We start from the raw sequence: 25,668 nt of genomic DNA, 5'->3' as shown, positions 1-25,668 counted from the left end.
TCATGGAAGTTTTTATGAGGCTGAGTGGCAATGATTAACTGACATTCCTCGTAAAATAATCGTGAATTATACGATATTTAGCTTCTTCTCGTTGTTGAAAGGATTCAATCATGTTTCACCGTTGTTCATCACCGTTTAACAACTCGCGTCGGTAGCGTCTGCGTAGTTTACTTAGCCGGGCAGCTAAAGCTGCCCTCGCAAGTAAACCACGAGACGACGCGTCGCATCGTTGTTAAACGGTGATGAACAACGGTGAAACATGATTGAATCCCTAATTGTTTTTTATTTCTTTCATTGAATTATTAACAAATTGAGAACTTCAAATTGTGTTAACTTAATAATGATTATTTGATGTGACGACCCAACATGTTTTTCATTTATTCATTAACTTTTGACAAGAATGCACTTTCACTCATTCAGCCTCATTTACTTGCATGCGGTCACATAATTAGGCCCGAAAATACCTATGGCTACCTTAGTAACATTTTAATTTCTGATACATAGTTCTACCAATAAAAAAATATATTTCTTAAGTTAGATAATTTCTTAAGTAATTTCTCAAGTTATTAAAAAATATTCTGAAGTAAGATAATTCTTAATAAGTAAGATATAACTTTTCATCGATACAGAAATCTGCATTCTACTCACATGTATACAACTTCCAATCAACATCATAACTTAGGCCAAAAAAAGAAAGGTTTGGCTGAGAAACATCTGGTCAGAAATCTATGTGCTAAGCAGATTTTGTTTGATTTATTTGGGATAACACGCTATGCATAATTTAATTTTTAGCCCGCTTTTTTGTTAAATCATTAATTTTTGACAACTAAAAAAAAGGAAATTGACGTAGGTCTATGCATCAAATCCAATTTCACATAACTGTGTGTGGGTCTCCGAGACAACCCTTTCTTTTTTTGACCTTATCAGCACTATTTGCATGAATGATCAAACAGAGTTGGGATTGAATAAGGCTTACTGTAAAACAACTTAATGGCACGCAGTTTAATTTTTAACTTGAGAGAGGAATTATCTACAGGTAAATCAAGTATTTCTTGCCCAAACTGGAACATGCGCGTTGCGTTCATGTAGCGTACTAAGCGTGTATGCAATCTAAGGCGTGTGTATGCTTTCTTCTGTACTGCGCTGTGTGTTTATCGCAGAGCCGAAAGGCGTTCATAGTGTTCGATCTTGGCCAAGAATTACTTAATTTACCTGTAAGTCAAAATTCACTAGTAACCACAAGTTCTGGTTCGTCACTCTCTCAGTTGATTATATATGTTAAGTCACCTCAGCTTCCGTGCTACTGGTAGCACTTTCATCAGCGATGGGTTACTCCAAATCCACACACCCCCTATGGAAGACATGCCTTTAATCTCCCACACAGGAGGTGTAGATGCCAAATGGAATCACCCATTCGGGTAACCCCATTTGAAATTCACACTCCCTGCGTGGAAGATTAAGGCCAAGTATTCCATAGGGGGTGTATGGATTTCAACCGACATAGCCCATTGCATAAAGTTTGAGATGTTGAAGGAAGCGGTTTACACTGTCATTTAAATGAAACAATGATTAAAAAAAAACAGAAATTTTGCCACTTTCCACAACTTCTCTCCACATAAGTATCTGCCTTTGTTCAAAACGACTCGAGATCTAGTTATAACGAATTGATTGAGGTCGTTGAACCTGTAAGAAATGGAAACAAAGACAAGAGTAAGTTTCAGTTAGGGATAAGACGTGCACAAACAACCATGTTTCCATGGTGCTCATTGAGGGACTGGTAGATAACGTACCTAGTAAACCTTAAAAATTAATATGTGCATACCGTATTGTTTGTAATAAACGCCCCAGGGTCGTTGCATTTTTCCAAAAGGGGGGCGTTTATTGGAAGTGAATTGTCAGTGAAAAAAGCTTAAAAATCGTGTTCAATTTCCCGATGGTGCTCCTAATAAAAGGAGGGATTTATGACTATACATGATGGTGGCACCCACGAAAAATGATATTTTTGTGGGAAATACAACAAAATTACACCTGTAAGTGCATGGAATTAGTGAAATTCTACCATAATTAGGCAATGAAATGGATGGGAGTTGAGTCATAATAGGTTTTGTCCATTCAATTTAACGATTGTGACTGACATGACTGATATGCAAGATTAAGCTTCCCTGCACGATTTGTCATGGAAATGTTCGCATTTTTGTCAATTTTTCACAGAAAAATTGGAGGGGCCATTTATTAGAGGGGGAGCGTTTATTACAAACAATACGGTATTTGCATTCTGATGTGACAATGCAGATAAGCCTACTAATATGCTTGCTTACTTGGATCCCAATTTCCAGGGGGATATTTCATTGAATTCAATGTTATGTTAAAAGTATACAGGGACATGCTGCCCAAATGGCTGTGTTTTTCACAACAAATTCCTAGACATGGGGGTAGGTTTTTCACAGAAATTCCTCAGACGTGGGTGCATGTTTAGAACATATTCTCCTAAAAGAGCACAATTTTGCCATTTTTTGGAGTCAATAATTACCCGTATAAATGGGGTAGGTTAAAAAAAAAAAAAAAAAAAAAGCAGTGATTTATAGTGCGCTACGCACAGGCACAACGCCTAGACGTTGATCCACAAGCCTCAGCACACTTTACAGGTTGTCGCTGACCACTACGGCCCCACATCATTCCATAAACCATTAAACAACAAATCAGGGACTTTGCTGCTTCAAGAGCGCACACCCTTGACATTCCACAATAACCTTCGCAACCAGGATCAGCTCCCCGAGTTTCGTACGGGTTACAACGAGACAAATTAGCAGTGAGTTCCTTGTCCAGGGGAATTTCAAGCTAGCTCAATTTTTCCACAAGAGCGTACTAGACACCGCCAGGGTTCGAACCCACAACCTCTCGCACCATATTCGAACGCCTTATCGATTGAGCTAACTTGACTGCTACTTGACTGTTTGACTTGACTTGACTGTTTTTGAACCTCAGGGAGCACATCCCCTCAAAATATAATAGTTGCCTTCCCTAAAGAATACTAGAGGTAAACTATTTTGGTGTTGATACATGCCAGATATAATATGCACAACATAAGTACAAAACCTAAGGGCTCTGTTACCCACCTTTGCACAGTATTTTTTTGTGGTTCCTGAGAGCACATCAGACACACCAAATTGCATTCTGAATATGATGACTGTCCTTCTGATATCAATGATTTAGTGTGTCTGATGTGCTCACAGGTCCCACAAAAATACTGTGTGCAAAGTTGGGTGAACGAGCCCTTAACTAACCTGACGTGGATTAGCATATGTCACCAATGATGGCTGAGCATAGTATCCTGGCGGTGGTGCGACTGGTTGTCTCTGTATCCGTGCAGTAACCGGAAGTCTTGGAGAGGCTCGTGTCGCAGCTGCAGTATTCTGACGTGAGGCTAAATAGCATCCCATAAGGCCAAGGACAATGATGAGTACCAACAGTCCTAGTCCACCTCCAATGCCAACGATGAAGGATCGTGACAGACCAGTGTCGGATGAATCATCTGCAAGGATGACAAGTTTTAAACACTGTAAATGAGTTTTGCAAGCACTGTATATTTCGTCAAATATTGTAATTTGATTTCTAATAAAAACTATTTCTGTTTTTAAAATTTGCCATGGAAAAGTGCTGTGGATCTAAAAGAAATAAGGTTATGCACTTTGAAAAGACTTTTGAATTTTTTTAAATATTTTTTCACAAAGAGAACAGTCATGTGCTTTGTCTCTAGAAATTAAGGGATTGCATGTGTGTACATGATATGTGTGTCGGTGTGTTCTTAAACACTGGCAAGCGAATACACATATACATGTACACAGGAACTGCAGATATCCACAGTGCCTGGACCTTGTTCCTTGATCCAAAACATTATAAAAATTCATTATTTGTAGCCATTGACTGCATTTGCCAGAATAGTGTTAGGACACACTTAAAAAAGAGTTCATGGTAAGGCAAAACAAAAATTAATGAGTTAATGGTAGGCCAAAATAAGAGTTAATGGTAGGGCAAAAAAAGAATTGATGAGTTAATGGTAAGCCAAAAAAAAAAGTTAATATTGGTAGAGCAAAAAAAAACTCAATAGGATTGGGGCAAAAAAAAAAAAAAAAAGAGTTAATATTGGTAGAGCAAAAAAAACTCAATAGGATTGGTCCGTGTCTGTGGTGCTGGTGTTTACATGTATATATATGTGGCACAATCTGGTCCATGGGGGCCAAAGGAGGCAAATTTGAAAACTGAGTTACTGTATTTACTACATTATACATACAATAGGATGTCATTTACTAAGAACACAAAAGGTCTAGCATACTTGGTTCTAAAGTTATGAAGTTTTTTGATGTCTATTTTCTTATGTATTTTATTGTTTTTTACTTCATATTTTTACCTTTATCTCAGTTTCAAATTTGCCACCTTTGGCCCCCATGGACCAGATTGTGTCATATACCGTAAAACCCCTACAAGCATATATGGTGTTTTTTATGAAAACTAAATTAATTGGAAGCAAGCGTAAATATACCAATACAATAGATTGGTCTTAAAATAATACTTGTTTGTATATACTTGAATCCAACAATTTATTTGCTCAAACTGGCGCCTGGATTAATGTAGCTTTCATCAGAAGCACTCTATATGCTTGTAGATGGGGTTTTACGGTATGTGCATCTGTGTGTGTGTGGTGTCTCTTAGATGTCTAGTCTAAAAAGTTAAGCTTATTACATTTCAACTGTCAAGATCTGATTTAAAGTATTCAAGATTAGGAGTATAAAATCCAGCCTCTTTACCTTGCCCATCATCGCCTCCTCCGTCAACACCACCATCGCCTCCATCATCATCATTGATGCACACAGTCCATCTGCTCGGGTAACCAATCAAGTTATTCTGATTAGGGGACACTTCCACCAGTTCCACCACAAAGGCCTCCTGATTCTCACCCACCTCATCATCCTCTATGTCCACAAGAATATCCAGTTTTGATCGACCATTAGGAAAAGTTAACGTTGTACTGGTGAAGGTGAAGTCGACACCATCTCCATCTGCTCTTGACGCGCCATTAGTAAGACTTTGGGGGATTTCTCTGACTGTCACAGCTGAAGATGAAAATTATTTGATGAACATAAAAATCAGAGATATGTCCCAAACTACTTAATTAGCTTATCTAGCCATAGTTCTCAATATTTATTCAGGTTTGGTTCTCTATTGAGTCTCTTCTGATGCTTCAAAGACCTGTTTTGGAATCTTTTGGTTCCCTATCCAATACTTTGATATGATCTACATGTATCACTCAAAAACAAAGGCAGGCAAAAGTAATACTCCAAGCTATATAACCCTAACACTGCTGTGTAAAATTAAGCAAAAAGGCAATTAGTACGCAGGACAGGCTGCTCCTAATAGTAACCTGTCCGGCCTGAAAGTAACCTATTTATGTAACTTTAGTTTAGATGCACCTGTGCTCGGGCACTGTCTTAAAATGACTACCACAGTACCAGGATATGTGTGCTTGCAAAGTGTGTGAAAAATTTGCAATTTTAATGCTGAAATGGACCAAAATAGGATTATTGTGGCCTAAGAAGGCCAAACAAAAGATAAACACCTCAAATGTTGGTCAATTTTGACCTGGTATTTTGGCGGTCAGTACACCACTAACTAGTTATAGGCAACATTTCTGGACATCTGTCGGACGGGCTGCTTAGAAAAACAGCACTTCCGAAGACAAAGTAGCCCTCTACACACTGGTGGCACACATAGGAGCTACTCATTTTATAAGCCGCCATTGTTCGTAAGTCATTCAAAAAACAAAAATCCAAAATGTTCATTCTGTTACGAAAGATGTCTTCTTTAATTCGACATCTCATTTTGCGAAATTTGAGCCAGAAATGACATAAATCTTGGGCCAAAATGGCAATGGGCCTTGTACAACATAATTATAAAGTGTGTTCATACATGCATACAATCATTTCACCTACATTTGTATAATATCCATGCTGAGGGGGAAGCCTATTCCTTAATAAATGTGTTCAGGTTGGAGGTAAAGCATTATTATAGTGACCAATTTTTTGATCTGGTGCACTTTTGAATCTTAAAAGAGAAATGCATCTTATTTACAGTCTGTCCACATAGGAGTACAAACCAAATCTGTGGCATCGGGGGTCGATGCTTTGCGTCACACGCGAACATGACACGACGCGTAATGAGCGTGGTGCGCTCGGCAAATACAAATCGTGCAGTAGTTGGCGCACCAAAGAAGCATTGCACTGAAATAATTATTCTCATACCTCCAGTTTCCGAGGTCTATTTACTTTGTACTTCTATGTGGACAGACTGTAGAGAATAAACGATAGGAATGTTAGGTTTTTTTGTATCCTCTACCATGTGATAGACAACAGGCAGGTCCAATATTTTGAGTAGTGGGTGCCGGCGAATTCTTATTCTTTGTCAGTTAAATATTATTTTAATATCTACAAACTATTTTATTTGGCAAAAATTATTCTAAAATGAACGAAACTTGTTGCACATAATGCAAGTGCATGCGAGTATTACTATACAACATGCTCCAACCTCTACAAGTATTACGCGTTATCAATACTCATGATTGATGTGGGGTCATCTACGTCCTGATAGATGACACCCGAAATCATGCAAATGTAAAATCAGATGTGTCTACAAATTAATCTAGACCACTCCCACTGACTAAAAATGTGGGACACATCACCACACAGTCTGACATTAACTATATAAGACAGCACTTACTGAGAGTGACACTTCCAGCAGGCAATGATGATCCATAGCCTTCTCTCTGCACTGGTAAACGTATGGTGCCATCAGACTCTGACACAGTCAAACATGTATCAGTTACTATTGTTCCAGGAATGGGCACAAACTTGACTACATCTGCAATATTTAAAAGAATTAAATAGGAAAACACTTTTAATATCCTCAATGGCTAATGCCAGGGGTATTTGAACAATTTAATAGAGATTATTTTCCAAATTGGACATTAAAAATATTAATTAATCCCTTAAAACTAATTTCTTTATAGCAAAACAATGTCATCATCAATATTATAATCATGCTATATGTGACTGTCTAGGAAAATACTACAAATTCAATGAAGTTCAATGTTTTAAAGCTAAACCTCTACAAGCAAGATTGTTTCAAGATGGAAGTCCTATTTGACCAATATTTGTATGTACACATCCTGGGTCCCGTTTCCTAAAGCCTTACGATCAAGTTTAAGATTGATTCACCATGCATAACCCCTATTAAATCAATCGTAAGATCTATCGCAAGTCTTTCAGCAGGGACTGTCTTTTGGAATTTGCAGAAGATCATAAAATAGCTCTTCTGGAGCCTTCAAGGAGAGTTGTTTAGTGCATTTACGGGAGCATTTACAAGAGAATGTAAGGAGAGAATGGTCAACTAAGGAGAGCTGAAAATCCCTCTCCTATTGTCACAAACCACTCACGGAAGTATCCTGCGCCTCCTCGAGCCACTTCCGGTCCTGCCGGGACTCAAACCCACGACCCGGGGATTAAGAGGCGAGCGCGCTAGTGTATAGACCAAAAGAGGACTTCCCCCTATAACATTAATGTACTTTATACCTCCGTGACAATATATCAGATTTAAGGAGAGCAGTAGATAGTGATTGCTCTTGCTCTCCTCAAAAGGCAGTCCCTGTCTTTGTGAATTGGGGTCATATAAATTTCATACATATTTAACATAAAACAGACAGCAACCCTTTCCACTTACAATCATCATCAACGATGGTGACCGTCTCCACACACTGCTCTGCATCTCTGTCCTCTTCTGCGGCCCAACAGACTAAGAATTCCTCGGACCCTTCTAGGATCTTATCATCTTTAATATTCACACTTAGAGATGCCGTTGTTGCTCCCACAGCAAATGTAACCGGTACAAGGACAAGAGGTTGGTAATCTGCAGATGTTGCATCATTATCCTTGGTGGAAACATCTGCATATTAAAAAAAAAGTCATTATAATTTGTATACCGTATTTCGTCAAATAGTCACCCCCTCAAATAAACGCCCCCACCACTTTTTTCAACCAAGATGTTTCAAAAATGCCGATATTTCCATGCCATCTTGTGTAGTAAGCTTATCAAGTTCCCCACATGGTCATTAATAGCGTCAATAATTGGCAAAAATCTGGATTGAAAACCCGGAAGTGAGCCAGAAGTCAGTGTTTCTAGTTCATATTTCGTCATTTTAGCGTTTTTTATCGTTCTAAAATTGACCTTGAATAAACGTTCCCCTTGGGAAAATGTAACGCCCGGGCGTTTATTTGATGAAACACGGTAGGTTTCTTTTAACAAACCCAGAACATTCCCCTGTATCATAAGTGTTGGAAGTGGGTGTGGGAAAGTGTTGGCAGGAGCGAAAGAGATGCTTCCGCCCCAAAAATTTTTACTTTTACATGAGAGGACGTACCCCATAAAAATCCTAAGAAAACAAAAATAAAACAAAAATGCACCGTCATCAGGGAAGAAATTGGCCAGAATTGCCCTGTGCCCTTTTTAGTCCAATAAACACCATGTTTTGGACCGAAATAAGAGTATAATTTAGTGAATATGTGCATATATTACTCCACATGGTAACTGGATCACCCATACTTTGTACATTAGCAATACCACCATGCTGCTATCTATATACAGAGCCACAAGAGATCCACCCCTCCCCCATTTCTACCAGCATATGGATTACCCTTCCTGGACACATTGTCTCCAACCAGGATGCAACGCTTCAAGCAAGAGATAAACTACTTTCTCGTTGCCAAACCATAAATGCTAATGGATAACTGCTGTTAATGCCTTGCTTAGCCTTGACATAAACAAACAACAACAACAACAACAACAACAACAACAACAACAACAACAACAACAACAACAACAACAACAACAACAACAACAACAACAACAACAACAACAACAACAACAACAACAACAACAACAACAACAACAACAACAACAACAACAACTTACAGACAGTTTGTTCTTCTGTAGTAGGTCCAGTTCTTTCCAATGTGATTTTAACACTTCCAACTGACTCCGAATATCGCCCAAGAGGTAGCAGGTTTAAGGTGCCTGTGAATTATACAAGGGTTGTTATTTTTGTCATTACTGTAAATATAATGAAGTTTATGTAAAGGAAACAGTTCCCAGTACATTTGCAATTTGACCAAGTAAACCTGAAGTACTTTTTTAATTTGAAAATGTCCATGATTTTATCACACCATTAGGGTTCCCTTTCACATTTGTGATCTTTACCAAGTCCATTCCTATCAAAACACTTCCCATGATCACGGATGTACACCACAGTTTCTCTGTTGTCGTTATCAATGGTAGAATAAGTAACACTGATCCTACCATTAGAGTTCCCTTTCACATCTGTGATCTTTACCAAGTCCCTCCCCATCATAACACTTACCATCATCATCACGGATGTAGACCACAGTTTCCCTGTTGTCGTTATCAATGGTAGCATCAGTAACACTGATCCCACCATTAGGGTTCCCTTTCACATCTGTGATCTGTACCCAGTCTCTTCCCATCATAACACTTACCATCATCATCACGGATGTACACCGCAGTTTCCCTGTTGTCGTTATCAATGGTAGCATCAGTAACACTGATCCTACCATAAGGGTTCCCTTTAACATCTGTGATCTATATTAAGTCCCTTCCCATCATAACACTTACCATCATCATCACGGATGTACACCACAGTTTCCCTGTTGTCGTTATCAATGGTAGCATCAGTAACACTGATCCTACCATAAGGGTTCCCTTTAACATCTGTGATCTATATTAAGTCCCGTCCCATCATAACACTTACCATCATCATCACGGATGTACACCACAGTTTCCCTGTTGTCGTTATCAATGGTAGCATCAGTAACACCGATCCCACCATTAGGGTTCCCTTTTACATCTGTGATCTTTACCAAGTCCCTTCCCATCATAACACTTACCATCATCATCACGGATGTACACCACGGTTTCCCTGTTGTCATTATCAATGGTAGCATCAGTAACACTGATCCTACCATTAGAGTTACCTTTCGCATCTGTGATCTTTACCAAGTCCCTTCCTATCAAAACACTTTCCATAATCACAGATGTACACCATGGTTTCCCTGTTGTCGTTATCAATGGTAGCATCAGTAACACTGATCCTACCATTAGGGTTCCCTTTCACATCTGTGATCTTTGCCAAGTCCCTTCCCATCATAACACTTACCATCATCATCACTGATGTACACCACGGTTTCCCTGTTGTCGTTATCAATGGTAGCATCAGTAACACTGATCCTACCATTAGAGTTACCTTTCGCATCTGTGATCTTTACCAAGTCCCTTCCTATCAAAACACTTTCCATAATCACAGATGTACACCATGGTTTCCCTGTTGTCGTTATCAATGGTAGCATCAGTAACACCGATCCCACCATTAGGGTTCCCTTTTACATCTGTGATCTTTACCAAGTCCCTTCCCATCATAACACTTACCATCATCATCACGGATGTACACCACAGTTTCCCTGTTGTCATTATCAATGGTAGCATCAGTAACACTGATCCTACCATTAGGGTTCCCTTTCACATCAGTAATCTGTACCAAGTCCCTTCCCATCATAACACTTACCATCATCATCACTGATGTACATCACGGTTTCCCTGTTGTCATTATCAATGGTAGCATCAGTAACACTGATCCCACCATTAGGGTTCCCTTTCACATCTGTGATCTGTACCAAGTCCCTTCCCATCATAACACTTACCATCATCATCACGGATGTACACCACAGTTTCCCTGTTGTCGTTATCAATGGTAGCATCAGTAACACTGATCCTACCATAAGGGTCCCCTTTAACATCTGTGATCTGTACCCAGTCCCTTCCCATCATAACACTTACCATCATCATCAAGGATGTACACCAGTTTCCCTGTTGTCATTATCAATGGTGGCATCGGTAACACTGATCCTACCATTAGGGTTCCCTTTCACATCTGTGATCTGTACCCAGTCCCTTCCCATCATAACACTTACCATCATCATCACGGATGTACACCACAGTTTCCCTGTTGTCGTTATCAATGGTAGCATTAGTAACACTGATCCCACCATTAGGGTTCCCTTTCACATCTGTGATCTTTACCAAGTCCCTTCCCATCATAACACTTACCATCATCATCACGGATATACACCACAGTTTCCCTGTTGTCGTTATCAATGGTAGCATCAGTAACACTGATCCCACCATTAGGATTCTGTCTCACTTCCTTAATCCTCACTATAAAACTCTCTAGACCAGATTCCTCTATTTCATCATCAATAATAGGAACTCGTACTATCTTCCTATCGTCTCCTTGATCAAATGTAACTGTGATAGGGACATTAATGAAATCCTCATTTATGGTGGCAGCACTGGATATCCCATCCACGTCTCTTTGCAGAATGTTCAAAGCTGTATACAAAGCAAGATAAAAATGGTAGTCAACCCCTACATAAGTAGGGCTAGTTACAATATACTGCACCTAGAAAGTGACACAACACTTGCACGATTGCAGGATGTGATATATATCAGCTCATATAATGGGCGGAATTGTTAGAATTTTACCACTACGAAAAAGTAGACCCACGTTAAGAGTGATAGTTTATCTGATCTATTTTTGTGCGTGTTAAATGAAGTAGATAAGAGTATATATGACTTTGAATTAATCATCTGTGATACTTCTGGTGAGATGTCACAAGACAACTCTCAAAATAAAATATATTGATATTAATCCACAATCTTATAAGCCCCCTGATTAAGAGCTGATCAAACTTTAGGCTTTGTAAGCCAGCTCGTAAAAGGCTGGACTCATTTATACTAATACAATCCTTATTCAATAAATAAATTTAGCAAACAATCAAGAAATTAGAATAATTCCTTAAAGAACTGATAACAATATGGTGCAAGTATTAGAGATCAGCGTGGCACACTGGTTAGGGTCCTTGCTTTTAAGGCGAGAGGTGCCAGGTTCAATTCCCAACGGGCCAAAAATATCAAGACAGATGACCCATGATAAAAGACCACATAGTCGGTTCTGATCAGGGTAATAAGCCTGGTTGTTGGCTACACATGCCTGTCCTGTAAAAATGCCCCGACCAGCTATCTATGAAGACCCCCTTCACCAGGTCACTTGTGCCTGGCCGAAGTTTCGTCAGCGTTTATCTCCTAGATTTCAGCTATTAATGCCCAGATAATAGTCCATGTTCATTTCTACCCCAACCCCTTTTTCTGAAGAATTCTATATATAAATAACAAAATATAAAGTAAGATAGAATCCACTAGTCTTGTTTTCACTAGACTCTGGCTGTCATCAGCTCTAATCCAAATTGGGATTTGCAATGGATTTCCCCAGGGGGCTGAGTGGCTGAAATATGACCAAAATAGTCCCAGTGCAAGCACCCCAGGCACACTACTGGTCAGGTCACCCCATAAGTCTTACAGGTCAAAGGTCATAGGTTAATACTTACTGACAGTATCAACTCTAACCAGTGAGCCAGTCCTTAACACTGGAATGTAGGCAAAACCATCATCTTCATTCACAGTAATAGAATCCTCCTCCACAGAAACTGTCACCTCTGCAGAGACACACAGAGACAATATGTTACTATACATGTAGTTTTAACAATGAGAAAAGAGCAGAAGGGGAAAGCTTGGTTAAAATTTAAAATCTTGTGATGGATGGATCAGTTCTGACGGTGCATATATATTTTATCAACTTTTAAACCTGTAGTTTTATACTTTCAACCAAACATATAGGTAACATGAAAATGTTTGCATTCAACTCTCAATTACCAATATGCCAAATTTGAGTCCTGTTGTGAGTGCACACCAGTAAATAAAAGTCTCCTACACCCTGGGAGAAAAAAATCAGTGTTTGAAACGAGGAAACGTGCAATACGACTGAATTAAATCCATTAGAAAAGGCTTAAAACCCAACTATTAGGCCCTGATTCATATTTAATCCTCATTTAGGCCTGGGAAATAGACTGTCTGTGAAAAATGAGCAGGATCTGACTTTTTATTACAATTTGGCTAAACTTTCAAAATGTGTTACATTTCAGAAACACCAAGCTATTCGTAAGGTGGCGTACGCTGTATGGGCTATAGGGTGATCTAGTCTGCATTTTTCTGGAAAAAAATGCTGGACTCCGTATATAATTTCTACAATAGATGACTTCATCTGACCTTCGACTTGCAGAAAGGGTAAGTTTTGAAGAACCGAGTCGCTCTGGAGTCAAGAAAATGATGTTTTCCTGGACCCTGTTTGTACAGAAAGTCAATGGGAGCTACTTACTGGTGTGCACCCTTGCAGGCCTATTTTGACTAGGAAATATATGATGCAATAAAGCAATATGAGATGTTTGTCGTCCAAAATCAAAATTAAGTTTTCACTTGCATTGTAGGTGCCAAGTTTTATTTCAATTGCACCTGCTGAGTGTTTTTCAAAACAATAAAATACAAAGTTGATTAATATTATGGGTTATATTCCAAAATCAATATTTGCAACAATAACTCATTTTGGTTGATCACATGACGTATATGTTGTCACATACACATGCACATACTTACATACTTTGTATGCATGCAAATAAAACATATCACACACATAATACACAAACATAGTATGCCTACCGTACGTATCACACAAATATGTACTACATTAAGAGATTGCAATATCTTACGGCAATGCTTACTTGTACCCTAAGTAAATCAATTAAAAACCAGTCACAGTAGAGTGATTTTGAATTGATTTAACTAACATATGCGTAAAAGTTAGTAACTTTTGCATAAGAAATCGCATCTCTTAAGGGGTGGGGTATTAACGTTTGGACAGTATTTATTGTGGAACATTACATATCAAATTGCATTCTGAATACTGAAGAATGTCCTTCTGATATCAAATAATTTTGATTTTTGAAATTAGCAATGTAATACATTTTATAGCAAATGATTAAAATTGATATTTTGATATTTAACAGTACTGAAGCAAACTTTATAAATCTGATGATTTATACTTAAATGTATGTAGGTGGGATGAAAAGCCGACGATCAATTGAAAATTTTGACCTTTCAGATTTGAGATATGGATTTTTTCCCAAAACACCAAAAAAATTAGGTCTTTTGGGAAAAAATCCATATCTTCAATATGAAAGGTCAAAATTTTCAATTGATCGTCGGCTTTTCCTCCCAGCTACATACACTTTAAGAATATGTCATTAGATTTATAAAATTTACTCGAGGACTGTTATATATCAAAAATGTGAAAAATATCAAATTATCAAATTATTTGATATCAGAAAGACATTCTTCGTATTCAGAATGCAATTCGATATGTCTGATGTGTTCTAATGTCCCACAAAAAATACTGTCGAAAAGCTCAAAACGCTCATTCCAGATCCCTTAAATAAAGCTATTAGTCCTTACCATCATTATCCTCAATTCCAACAACAAATCGGTTGCTCCCGAACACAGTGCAATTATCTCCCGTCAAAGATACCACAAAATACTCGTTCACTTCAGGATACAGGTCATCAAAGATTGCAATTTTGACTATTTGTGATGTCTGTCCAGGTTCAAAGGTCACAAAAACCAAGTCAGATAGTGCATCATAGTCTACACCCGGAGTGGCATCCGTTTCTTTCAGAGGATCATTTACTGTAGTTGTGCGCAGAGCTGGAAAGATATTAGAAAATTGCTACAATAGCTAGATATTTCTGATAAGTCTAAACACACATTTAGCAATATTAAGTCATAGTCACTACACAATACACAATACACATACATGTACTGATATATTTTGATAATATGTAACAGTGACACGATCGATCTGGTCAATGGGGGCCAAAGGCGGCAAACTTGAAATTGAGATAAAGACATAAATATGGAGTAAAAAACAATAAAATACATAAGAAAATAGACATCACAAAACTTCAGAACCAAGTATATGTTTTCAGAAAATGATAGTAACTCAATTTTCAAAAATGCCTCCTTTGGCCCCCATGGACCAGCCCCAGATCATGTCACATATTGAGCATAATCTGAGCCATTTTGAACTTTGACCTCAAATTACCTCTGTTTTGCTTTTAACATGTTCCCTTCAATCCTCTTTGTGTTTATACCCACCAAATTTGGGCCCAATCACAGCAATTTGGAATTTGACTCCTAAATAACCTTTTTGACCCCTCAATAACCTTTTTGACTTCAAAATGACTTTCGACCTTGACATCCTTTGGGTTATCATAAGCCTCCCACATCCAAAGATCATTGCTACCAAGGTTGAGTTCCCAAGTAATGACAATTTTGGAATGGCATCTATTTTACGTAAGTTTAACCAAAATGTTAACATGCACATACAGGCAGAAATAGTGATAGCAGTCTCTTTCTGAACAGACTTCAGGTAAGACAGAAATCTGGTTATAATAAGTCAAAATTCAAAGTGTTTTTGAACTTGAGAAGGTGCTCGAGTAATTTAATAACTACATAAACTATTCTATTCTATTCTATTCTATTCTATTCTATAGAATTATTCCTTATGAAGCGTTCAACTGAGAACACAGTGAAAAAATATACTAATAAAAGTACAATAGCAAAGAAATACAGAGGGAACCATCAAGTAAGCAACAAATACATACGAATAAAGATGTTTTTACGATACGCTTTAAACAAGACACAGACTCTGCTCCACAAATCTCTATATGGCATGTTATTTCTAATATGAGGCGCACAGACAACAAAGAGGAATCATCATCCTTTCTGCATGAGGCAGGTGCCTCCGGATTAAGAGCATAGTCAGTGTATAACACACAGTGTCAACACCCTGTATTATAAATATTTTTTTCCATACAGCTCAATACTCCGTTGAAATCAATATTCTATTATTGACACAGATAAAGAAAGTTTACATATGCATTGTGTTATAGGACGTGCACCTGCAAATGGGCTAAACACGTTCCTTTATACCTATAAAGTATAATTGTCATTCTCAAAATTAAATATATCTCAATTTTTACATTGGATTTCAAATTTTTTACATTAAAAATGCAGTAAAAGATATCCACAGCAAGCTGCAAGGCCCTGCTAATTAGTGTACTGCTTTTCGAGTGAGTGTACTGGAAACAAACCCCTGGTTTTACCTGAAAACAATTTTTTTTCTTGTAATAGAAACATCAGATGGGGTACAAGATGAGCATGCACAAATCATAATAATGTGTAGACAGGGTTCGAATTCATGGTTTTTTTTTGCATAGCAAAAACTGCTATGCAAGTTTTATCTTGCATAGCAGTTCCAAAATTTTGTATAGCAGTTTAAACTGCTATGCAAAATATGTTTTGCATAGCATTTTTTTAAATTGCAAAAACTGCTATGCAAAATATGTTTTGTGTAGCAAATTTACTTTTATAATGTTATGTATTATTATGTTAAATGATTGTTGTGACTTATAATCACTTATTAAAGATACTGATTCAAATATTGTTATTTGTTAAAAACAAGTTTTAATAAACAGATTTCAGTAACAGTCTAACAGACAGCAGCCAAATTTGGCCAACACAAGTCAGTCACTTTACTAATCCTCGGATTCCTCGCTATCCGTGTTAGTTCCACTGACTCCACGCGACCCCTCCTCACTTTCACTACTGCTAGATGCTTCCATTTCCTCAATGTCACTGTTATGAGTGTTATCCTCCTGTTCCTCATCAATGTCACTGTTATCCTCTTGTATTTCTTCTATGTCACTGTTATCCTCCTGTTCTTCGTTAAAGTCACTGTTATCCTCCTGTTCCACATCAATGTCACTGTTATCCTCTTGTATTTCTTCTATGTCACTGTTATCCTCCTGTTCCTCATTGATGTCACTGTTATCTTCCTCATGCACTTCTTCAATGTCACTGTTGTTATCCTCCTGTCCCTCCGCAATGTCACTGTTATCCTCCTGCTCCTGTACTTCCATAATCGGTGCTATGTCACTGCTAGTGCTACTATCCTCATCTTCAGAGTATAAACTACCTCTTTCCTCTATGTCAATCATCTCCTGCTGCTGTGTCTTCTGCTTATATGGCTGTCTGTTTGGATTTCTATCCTTCTCAGTGAAAAACAGCTCTGCAGCCCTCTCACTATTATAATTGGCTGCTTCAGGACCGTCAAGGGAGATTCGCATCAGGGTGTCTAAGGTGGTGTGCTGGAGACGGTTTCTGTAGTCAGTTTTTACACGCCCCATGGCGGAGAAGCCGCGCTCAACTATGGCATTTGATACTGGAATGCAAAAAGGGGAAAAGTCATTAGAAATAAAATAATGTTATTATTATGTATTGAAAGTGCTTTAATAAAAACGTACCTTATAACTTTGTAAATTGTAAGTTATTATTGTTGTTGCAGTTGTTGATCCTTGATTCCTTTTCACCTTTCAGTTTCCTTTGCAATTAATAATTTGAACTACTAAGTTATTGTATTTGTAAATTGTAAATAGCTAATTTAATAATTAATCATTCATCATCAATCAATCAATCATCATTTTTAGTTCAATGCCAGTCTAAGCTTTGCCAGGGTGTCTGCCAACTGCACTGGCAAGGCCTAAAGCTTTAAGTAGATGTTACCAACTTAAGTAACTTTAGTGAGTGGAGTGCTCCAGTAAACTTTTAAGTGACTGGTGCCTGGTGGTTGTTTAAAACTTAAAAGTTTTAAACAACCACCAGTCCCCCATAATCTGAGTCTGACTTTCAGGCTTCATCTCACTCGTACTTACCTGGTACAAGCAACAACACACAAATCATGTGAACAAGGTTAGGGAAGTTTTTGCTGTAGCGGTTAAGGAGGGCCTTCCAGGTGGCAGACACGTCAAGGTGGCTTAAGTTCTTCTTCCAGAAGATTTTAAATCGGCTCCACTCTGACTGTAGTTCTTCTGTTTTGCAACCTATGGAAATAAGGATAAAGAAAACTAAGACGGTGAAGATACGGTTAGAATATTAGATACCATAAAACAATTAACTGTCTGGATAATCAAAACATGATCATTCATAGCAGATTTCATTATCCTGAAAATTGTCAAATAAGTTTACTATTAACTTGGTGAATTGTGACTTTGACAGTGGGTGGTTACCTTACATATTAAGTTAAAGTAAATTTACACACCTTGAGTTTCTACAAGCTCTGAGAAATTCTCTCTGAAGATGTTGACGTCATCCACACCATAGTTTGATAGATCCTCATCGGTCCTGGGCCACGAGCATGTATCCAAAAGGCGAACCGGCTGGAGCCGAACATCTTGATGAAGATCCCCCAATCGAATTCTTACACACTCTTCCACCTTGTCGGCTTGCGAACACATCTTGCGGGAGAGATCAAGCACATTGTCTACTTTAGCTGTTATCTCAACTTTTTTGAACTTCACTGTACTGGAACTTTCTGCCTGGTTTGCCTGGTGTAACTGCCCTAAGAAGCATTGGAAGCCATCTCCATCGATCAATGCAGGTCGTTTTGCTGCAGGTTCACTGTCGTCACCAGTAACATCGTCAGGTACAGCTGGCTGATCACGTTCTTGAGGCTCAGCTTGATCACCGTCATCAGCAACAACTTGAAGTTGAAAGCGCTTCATCTGATCATAAAAGTGCTCTAGGTTGGTTAAGGCTTGGAGGAAGTTGATGGATTTACTCTGCAAGCTTTCCGAGAGGGTAGCCAAGGGACCTACATGTATGAATAATGAATTATACAATTTTAAGTTACATCACTATTTTTAATTCTAATTATATTTGTATTTTGAACATAATGAAAAGATCTTGAAATCATATCTTATAAAAATATTTCATGTTCTCAGACTCAAAGTGTCATGAATGTGTATATTTTGAATAATTCCTTGTTGAGTTGTATACAGTATTGTACATCATCAAGCTTTGTGTAACTTTGATATTTTTTATTATTCTGAGTGTGTATTATTGTTTGTTTATTTACTTAAAAATTTCAACTGTTTTTATGTAATTTTGACAGCCTATCATATTTGTGTAAGTTGTTTGTACTTGTACTACTTAACAAATTCTTAGTTCGGTAAAGACTGTGACGGTAGTGGTAGAACAGAAACAATTACAGTAAATCACCAGTGACACACCCACCTAGTACATCCTTGAGGAAGAGAAGATTCAGAATGAATGTTGAGCTCTTCAGCTTCTTCAGATAGCCTTTGAGCTTTGCTCTGTCAGCAGCTGGTACGCTCCTTTCTTCTGCTTGATTCTCCAAATGTGATACTATGGAGGGGTATGAAGTTAAAAGAGCCTTGCATGCGCGTGCTTTATGTTGTACCCAGCGTGTCCCATTTGCCTTCTGTGGTTTCCTGACTTCCTCATCCATTATTTCTGCGATCTGTATGTAATAAATATATAACATTGCATTAAGTCATGGATGTAGAGTAAAAATTAGAGTAGACTAGAAATTACCAATACTAACTAGTTAAGTCACTTAAGTTTCACAAAAGTAATAGTAGTCTGTGACCCAGTCAGTTGACTCAGTTCTCTCATCTATATATGCATATACCTTTTTTCAAACAATATTCAATTTTAAAAAACAGTATCAAACATTTTCTGTCAAATTACCTTTTCAAGATCTCGCAACTTTTTAGCACTTCTCTCATACAGGGAGTAGATGGCATTCAACATCTTGACCACTGCATCAACTGCAGTCCCACTGAACGCATCTTTGACTGCTAGTTCAAGCAGATGATTTAAGCAATGGACAGCTATCAACCATGGTACCTCCTCCCTCAATCTGGTCACAACCCCTGTTCTGCTCCCCATATTCACCGACGCACTGTCACTACAGAAAGCCACCATGGCCTTCATGTCCAAGTTAAAGTCACTTAAAGCTTCTTTAATTGATTCTGTGATTGTTTCTGCATCACCATGTGACATTTTCTTGATCTCAAGATATTTCATCGTGGGTTGACCATTTTGGAGGAACATAACATAGATCAACTCCATCTCCACATTGGATATATCGCATGATCCGTCGATGAAAATGGCATAGTAGTTGTAGCTCTTGGTGATCGCTTCCTTGAGATCTGCCTTTAGTATCTGGGAAAAAAATAAATGGACAAACAAATTGATAACAAAATAACGATGTGTGACAGTCAGAGAGTTGTGTTCTGATTATAGGGTATAATAACTAGACGGTTATGGATATATGGTGGTTCTCGGCTGTGCACAATTTCCTGGCTGATGGCGACTGTACCCACCAAGTTTCATGCCCATCTGACAGTTTTTACTAATTTGACCTCAAGATGACCCCTGGGTGACCCCAAAATTACTTTCCAAAAATTTGACTCTAAATGTTGACTGTACCCACCAAATGTCATGCCTATATGACAGTTTTTAGTAATTTGACCTCCGGTGACCCCGGATGACCCCAAAATGACCTTCAAAAAATTTGACTCAAAAGGTTGACTGTACCCACCAAATTTCATGCCCATACGACAGTTTTTAGTAATTTGACCTCAGGTGACCTCAGGTGACCCCAAAATGTCCTTCCAAAAATTTGACTCTATGTTGACTGTAGGCCTACCTACCCATAAAATTTCAAAAGTTTTTAGTAGTACGAGTTTATACGACCTTTCAAAAATTTGGCTCTAAATGTTGACCAAGTTTCATGCCCATACGAAAGTTTTTGCTAATTTGACCTCAGGCTCAGATTACCAGTAGATGACCTTGACCCACTAACCAATCCAAACTTGTTCTGTCTGGGGTCCAGATGCATCCACCCACCAAGTTTGAACATGCGACCCCCCCCCCCCAGTCTCTGACTGAGAAAAAAGGTAGACAAACAGACACACAGATTCGGGGAATTATAGTAAGATATTAAGATGCTAGCCTATATTTGAATAAAAACAATAAAATACAAACAAAACACCACATCAGGTGCTCAGCAGATTTTACAGTTTGATGTGGTTTCAAGGGGCGATCCATGCAAATGTAAAACATATTAACGTGTAGCGTTCAATAAATACAAATGTACAGCTATAAATATGCACTATGACGTCTCGATGAGGACTTCCTGGAAAACATGTACAAAAGTACAATGTACATGCTGTGTACGAAGTATACGTAGCGTTCAATGGGAATGTAGGTGTAGCAAATATGAATATTCAACGCACGTGGCTCTCAACCAAGCGACAGTGACTGGGAAGCCTCCGGGCCGCGGTCATACAAGTTTGTCATGATTGTAATTGAATTGAATATGCATGCATGCGTGCAGTCAAATAGGATAGGTCGAAAGTTTTGATTATTTATTTTAAGTACTCACACGACTCAAGATGGTGTCAAAATCATATAACTTTGAATTTGATGACCTTTTTGGGGGAACAAGGAGAAGGAATACATTATACAAAATCACCATAAAAGCAAGCCTACCTTTCCAATGCATGTTGTAAAATTTGCAGCTCCCTTATCGTTGTGGAAGGTACTTCCTAATTCTACCCCGTGTCTCTTCTCTAAGGCAATGTCGATTAGTTTCTTGATTCTGTCAAAATCTTCAGATTTTTGTTTTTTGAAGCTTCTGCCTATTGGTGTAGTATAGAACTCATCTATCGACATTTGGGGCTCCGTTTCACATTTGTATGCCTTATCGTGCATAACCGATGTCGAATGCTTCTGGACATTGTCCTTTTTATCTTGCTACCACAGATCCCCGCAATAAGTGCTCTACTAAAATTTCTGCAGTATTTTATCTTGGCCTCATATTTAGCACATAAAATACACCTTATTTTGACGGCTTTGCCGTCTTCGATTGTGCATTCCAACCATGATCCACTAGGATCTAGCTCCCGCTTCCATCTATTTACTGTAGCCAGCGCCATGATTTTGCAAGATAAACATTCTCGGAAGCATGCCGCATCAAGTTTCTACATGTGCGCACCGCGGACGTTCATTGTATGAAAGGGGAGATTTGGGAATCCGGCCGGCGCGATAATTATTTAAAATCAAATAATGAACTCATTACCAGGGCTATTAATTATAGTTCATAACGGGCAATTAGTCCATAAAATGTCAACTGATACAAAGTAAGACCGTATTTCATATTTAAATTATGTTTTACTTAATTTCTTCTCCACAACCCTCGCGCGCCACGCGCACCATACATGCCTTACCCATGCCAAATAATGAATCGTCCCAAAAGCATCACTCAATACTCATGCATGATGCATATATGCTAATTAACTGCCGAAGTCAAGTTTGGCTGTGTACGATATTGCTGTCCTCCCTGCGCAACGTGTATTATGAAACGCAGTACACTGCTTAGCATCAGCGGGGGTAGAGATAGAGAATATAAAAGCATAAACAAGGTAAAAGAGAGGGGTATCGAAGGAGTCGCTCGATGAATAAGTATCAAAACACAGGTGGTCAAAATGATTTTAAAACTGTTTATTGTTATTGTACAATCGTTCACGCGGAAGTATGGATGAATTTCAGGAACCCAGTCGGCTATTTGGATGAATAATTTGGTAAGCTTATTTAGGAATTTATAGGGAGAAATTATGCATCGCACATGTTGCGATGCATAGCAGGGAAGTGTTTAGCAATTGACAAGTTTTGCATCGCATTCTGCGATGCGATACGGGCGAATTCGAACCCTGTGTGTAGAATATAGAAACGCTGTGGTATCTCATATGATAGTCATGGTATGCTTAGCCTGAGTCGCTCGGCCTATCTCGAACAAAATCGCGATGCGTAGAGGATTCGCTGTACTATCACGGCAATTTTTAACACGAAGATATAGGGATGATGACGATGTGTAACACCAAGCTTAGTGGACCATAACTTCTCTGTATACTAATCAGATGAAATACTCGATGTAACCCTCAAAAAAACCTTACAATACCTTGAGACATCAACATGACTGATTGAATAATTGATTGATTTTCTGATTACTTTGATTGATTATCTGGTTGATTGAACAACCAATTGATTGACTGATCAACTGATTGATCGGATGATTCAATTCACTCATACTTACTAACAGTTGAGGAGTAATCGGTGTATCCACCTCTCGTCAATATCAAAGATACCTCACCAATGTCCTCAGGCACCAACCTGTCCTCATCTGACATTGAAATTGAGAATCCACCTAATATATTGAAGAATCATGAAGAAAATTAAACCTGCAATCATATATAGTGATCAAATCTTGGGGTCCAACCCCCAATCTGCTGGATTGCAGTATTAAAACTGCATACTCTAAGTATTAAGAAACACAGGTAATATGTGACATGATCAAAGGGAATGAGTCACATGTCGACCCTGGTCAAAAATGAGCTTTATATGTGTTTCTAAAGAGGACATTTAGTGCTTTCAGAAACTGAAATTCCCATGTTGATACGACTTTTCTTTGTGAAGTTACACCTACTTACCAATCGCTGAAAACGATATAAAACATAAGAATTTTAACACTTTATTTGCCAATATCTCAAAATCAATATTAGCGACATCCAACTCATTTCCCTTGATCACGTCACATATACTTCTTTCAGTAAAAATTCAATGTTGTTTAAGGCCAGAATAAGGGGAGACAAAGTCGACCACGCCCGATTTTGAGATTTCTTGATCTTTATCAACACTAAGATATATTCTTTCACTTGAAACTGATAAAATGCAACTTGCTAATATTTCCACATATTTTTTGGTTGATTTATTTCGCTCTTTTCAACTCTAGACAACAAAGATGGAGTATCTAAAAAAAAAAGTCACATGGCTCAAGACAGCTTAGTAAATTGGCGGAAATAATAAGTCAGAAATGCGCGAATGCGAAATATTGTGATTAAGCAAGCGATTTGCGTCGCATGACATGGCGCAACTCTGCGCGTTTGTCCAATGCAGTCAAGGCGCATTCGATATGTTGTTAACGCCAGCAAATGTGGCGTAAACAAAATGCTTGTGAATGCGAAATATTGTGATTACATAAGCGATTTGCGTCAGATGACATGGCGCAACTCTGCGCGTTTGTCCAATGCAGTCAAGGCGCATTCGATATGTTGTTAACACCAGCAAATGTGGCGTAAACAAAACAAAAATTTGCAGTCAAATGCCACTTAGATTTTTTAATTATTTTGAATTTTGGTGCACTAAAATCAGACATTATAGATTCATTGGTGCAAAAAGATGCATATTTAGACCATGCACCAGATACAGCTTTTTACAAGCGTGAAAGTCTTACCGTTTTATGCATAATTTTGACATTTTTTTACTGCAACATCAATTTCTCAGAGTTCACTTTTGACAATATAACAAGATAACTCGAAAAATATGCAAGCAAAAGGTAAACTTTTTGCACTTGGGTTGAAAATTGGGGATATACGGTGCTCGGAAAACAATTCTGCGTCTCATCTGAAGCGTCTTGGTACTCGCGTTGAGGTTGCATCAAGTGTATCTCTCAAATGCGTACATGACAATGAATGCCTCAAGCGCATTCCATGGGAAACGGAATGCTCCAATTTTTGCTCCATGCCTGTATCAAGAAGGCTATTGATTCCCGGTTCTCCTTCTCTAATTCTGTGGAGCAAGCAGATATACTGCAATGCATGATGGGATAGTCTCTTCAGCCGAGGTTACACTGGGATTGTTTCACTTTTTTGTTGCCTAATATCTGAACAAAAACGTCCCATTCAAAGTAAGTTTCTTACTAAACCAGGGCCGTGACACTCGTATTCAAACCCTGTATAAAAAAGTGAAGTCACTTGACGGCAGTTTAATTGACACATCAGCAGTTTGAGTGACAGTTGCTAGGCTTTTTCAGTACACATAGTAACACCCTGGTAACGCTCATTCGTTGTGCGTACTTCTGCCACAGTGGAACAGACTTATCCCATATTTAATTGACAAGATCTATTTGATTGACAGTTGCTGGGCATTTTCAGTACACCAAATTTATCTAAGATGGCGGATGTCTAGTGCTATTTTACATACTCATTCCAGCAAAAATACAGTTAATTTAGCCAAAGTCATGAACATGGGGTCATCGCAGATAATATTTTCCAAGCATATTGAGCTAACTTTTCATCAGCTACTTGGTTTTTCACAATATGATAGTAATGGAAAAACACAACCACATGTTCGTCGGTTTTCGCAATTTAATTTTTTTTGAAACGATGATGTAAACATGCATCACCTCTTCCACAGGTCAAAACTCTTACACAGCACAAACCATCACATGCACGAGTGGCTTTTCCTATAGTATATTAGTACTCGAGAATCCTTGACTAAACTTACAATCATCATCCTGGATGGTGACCACGCATCTTGCAATTGTTTCATCAACAGATGTTTCTTGGTTCTGTTTTCTGACCTGTACAACAAATGTCTCATCACCTTCAAACTCTTTGTCATCATTGATGATGATCTTACGATCAATGGTTACTTGGTTAAAGCTGAAATTTATCTCTTCTATGAACCTAACAAAATCTACATCAGATGTGGTTGTCTGTGGGTTGGTGAAAACCACTGAAAAAGGACAAAGAGTACAGGATAAATTATTTATTCTAGCAGACTATATATAAATGAAACATTGGAGAAAAGAAAGAAGGAAGAATGGAAAGAATGAATGGA

The 25,668-nt window shown here is 38.2% G+C and overlaps 1 protein-coding gene across 2 annotated transcripts in view; it reads right to left on the bottom strand.

Annotated features, from left to right (window-relative positions):
- Positions 1 to 830: 830 nt before the first annotated feature.
- LOC140147545 (uncharacterized) overlaps positions 831 to 25,668 on the bottom strand; it is a 97,636-nt gene continuing 72,798 nt past the window's right edge. For both annotated transcript variants that reach the window (XM_072169331.1, XM_072169326.1), the window contains exons 23-33: positions 25,333 to 25,563; positions 23,084 to 23,194; positions 14,518 to 14,766; positions 12,561 to 12,668; positions 11,224 to 11,505; positions 9,019 to 9,120; positions 7,771 to 7,992; positions 6,772 to 6,912; positions 4,806 to 5,111; positions 3,285 to 3,532; positions 831 to 1,683 (exon numbers count right to left, since the gene is read on the bottom strand). In XM_072169331.1, coding sequence (XP_072025432.1) covers positions 1,651 to 1,683; positions 3,285 to 3,532; positions 4,806 to 5,111; positions 6,772 to 6,912; positions 7,771 to 7,992; positions 9,019 to 9,120; positions 11,224 to 11,505; positions 12,561 to 12,668; positions 14,518 to 14,766; positions 23,084 to 23,194; positions 25,333 to 25,563 — 2,033 coding nt within the window. In that variant the 3' untranslated portion in view covers positions 831 to 1,650. The remainder of the gene's footprint in view (positions 1,684 to 3,284; positions 3,533 to 4,805; positions 5,112 to 6,771; positions 6,913 to 7,770; positions 7,993 to 9,018; positions 9,121 to 11,223; positions 11,506 to 12,560; positions 12,669 to 14,517; positions 14,767 to 23,083; positions 23,195 to 25,332; positions 25,564 to 25,668) is intronic.

The sequence above is a fragment of the Amphiura filiformis genome, chromosome 1, assembly GCF_039555335.1.
Source record: "Amphiura filiformis chromosome 1, Afil_fr2py, whole genome shotgun sequence".
NCBI lineage: Eukaryota > Metazoa > Echinodermata > Ophiuroidea > Amphilepidida > Amphiuridae > Amphiura > Amphiura filiformis.
The sequence above is the reverse complement of the archived record's forward strand: the minus strand, read 5'-3'. Positions and strand labels throughout refer to the sequence as shown.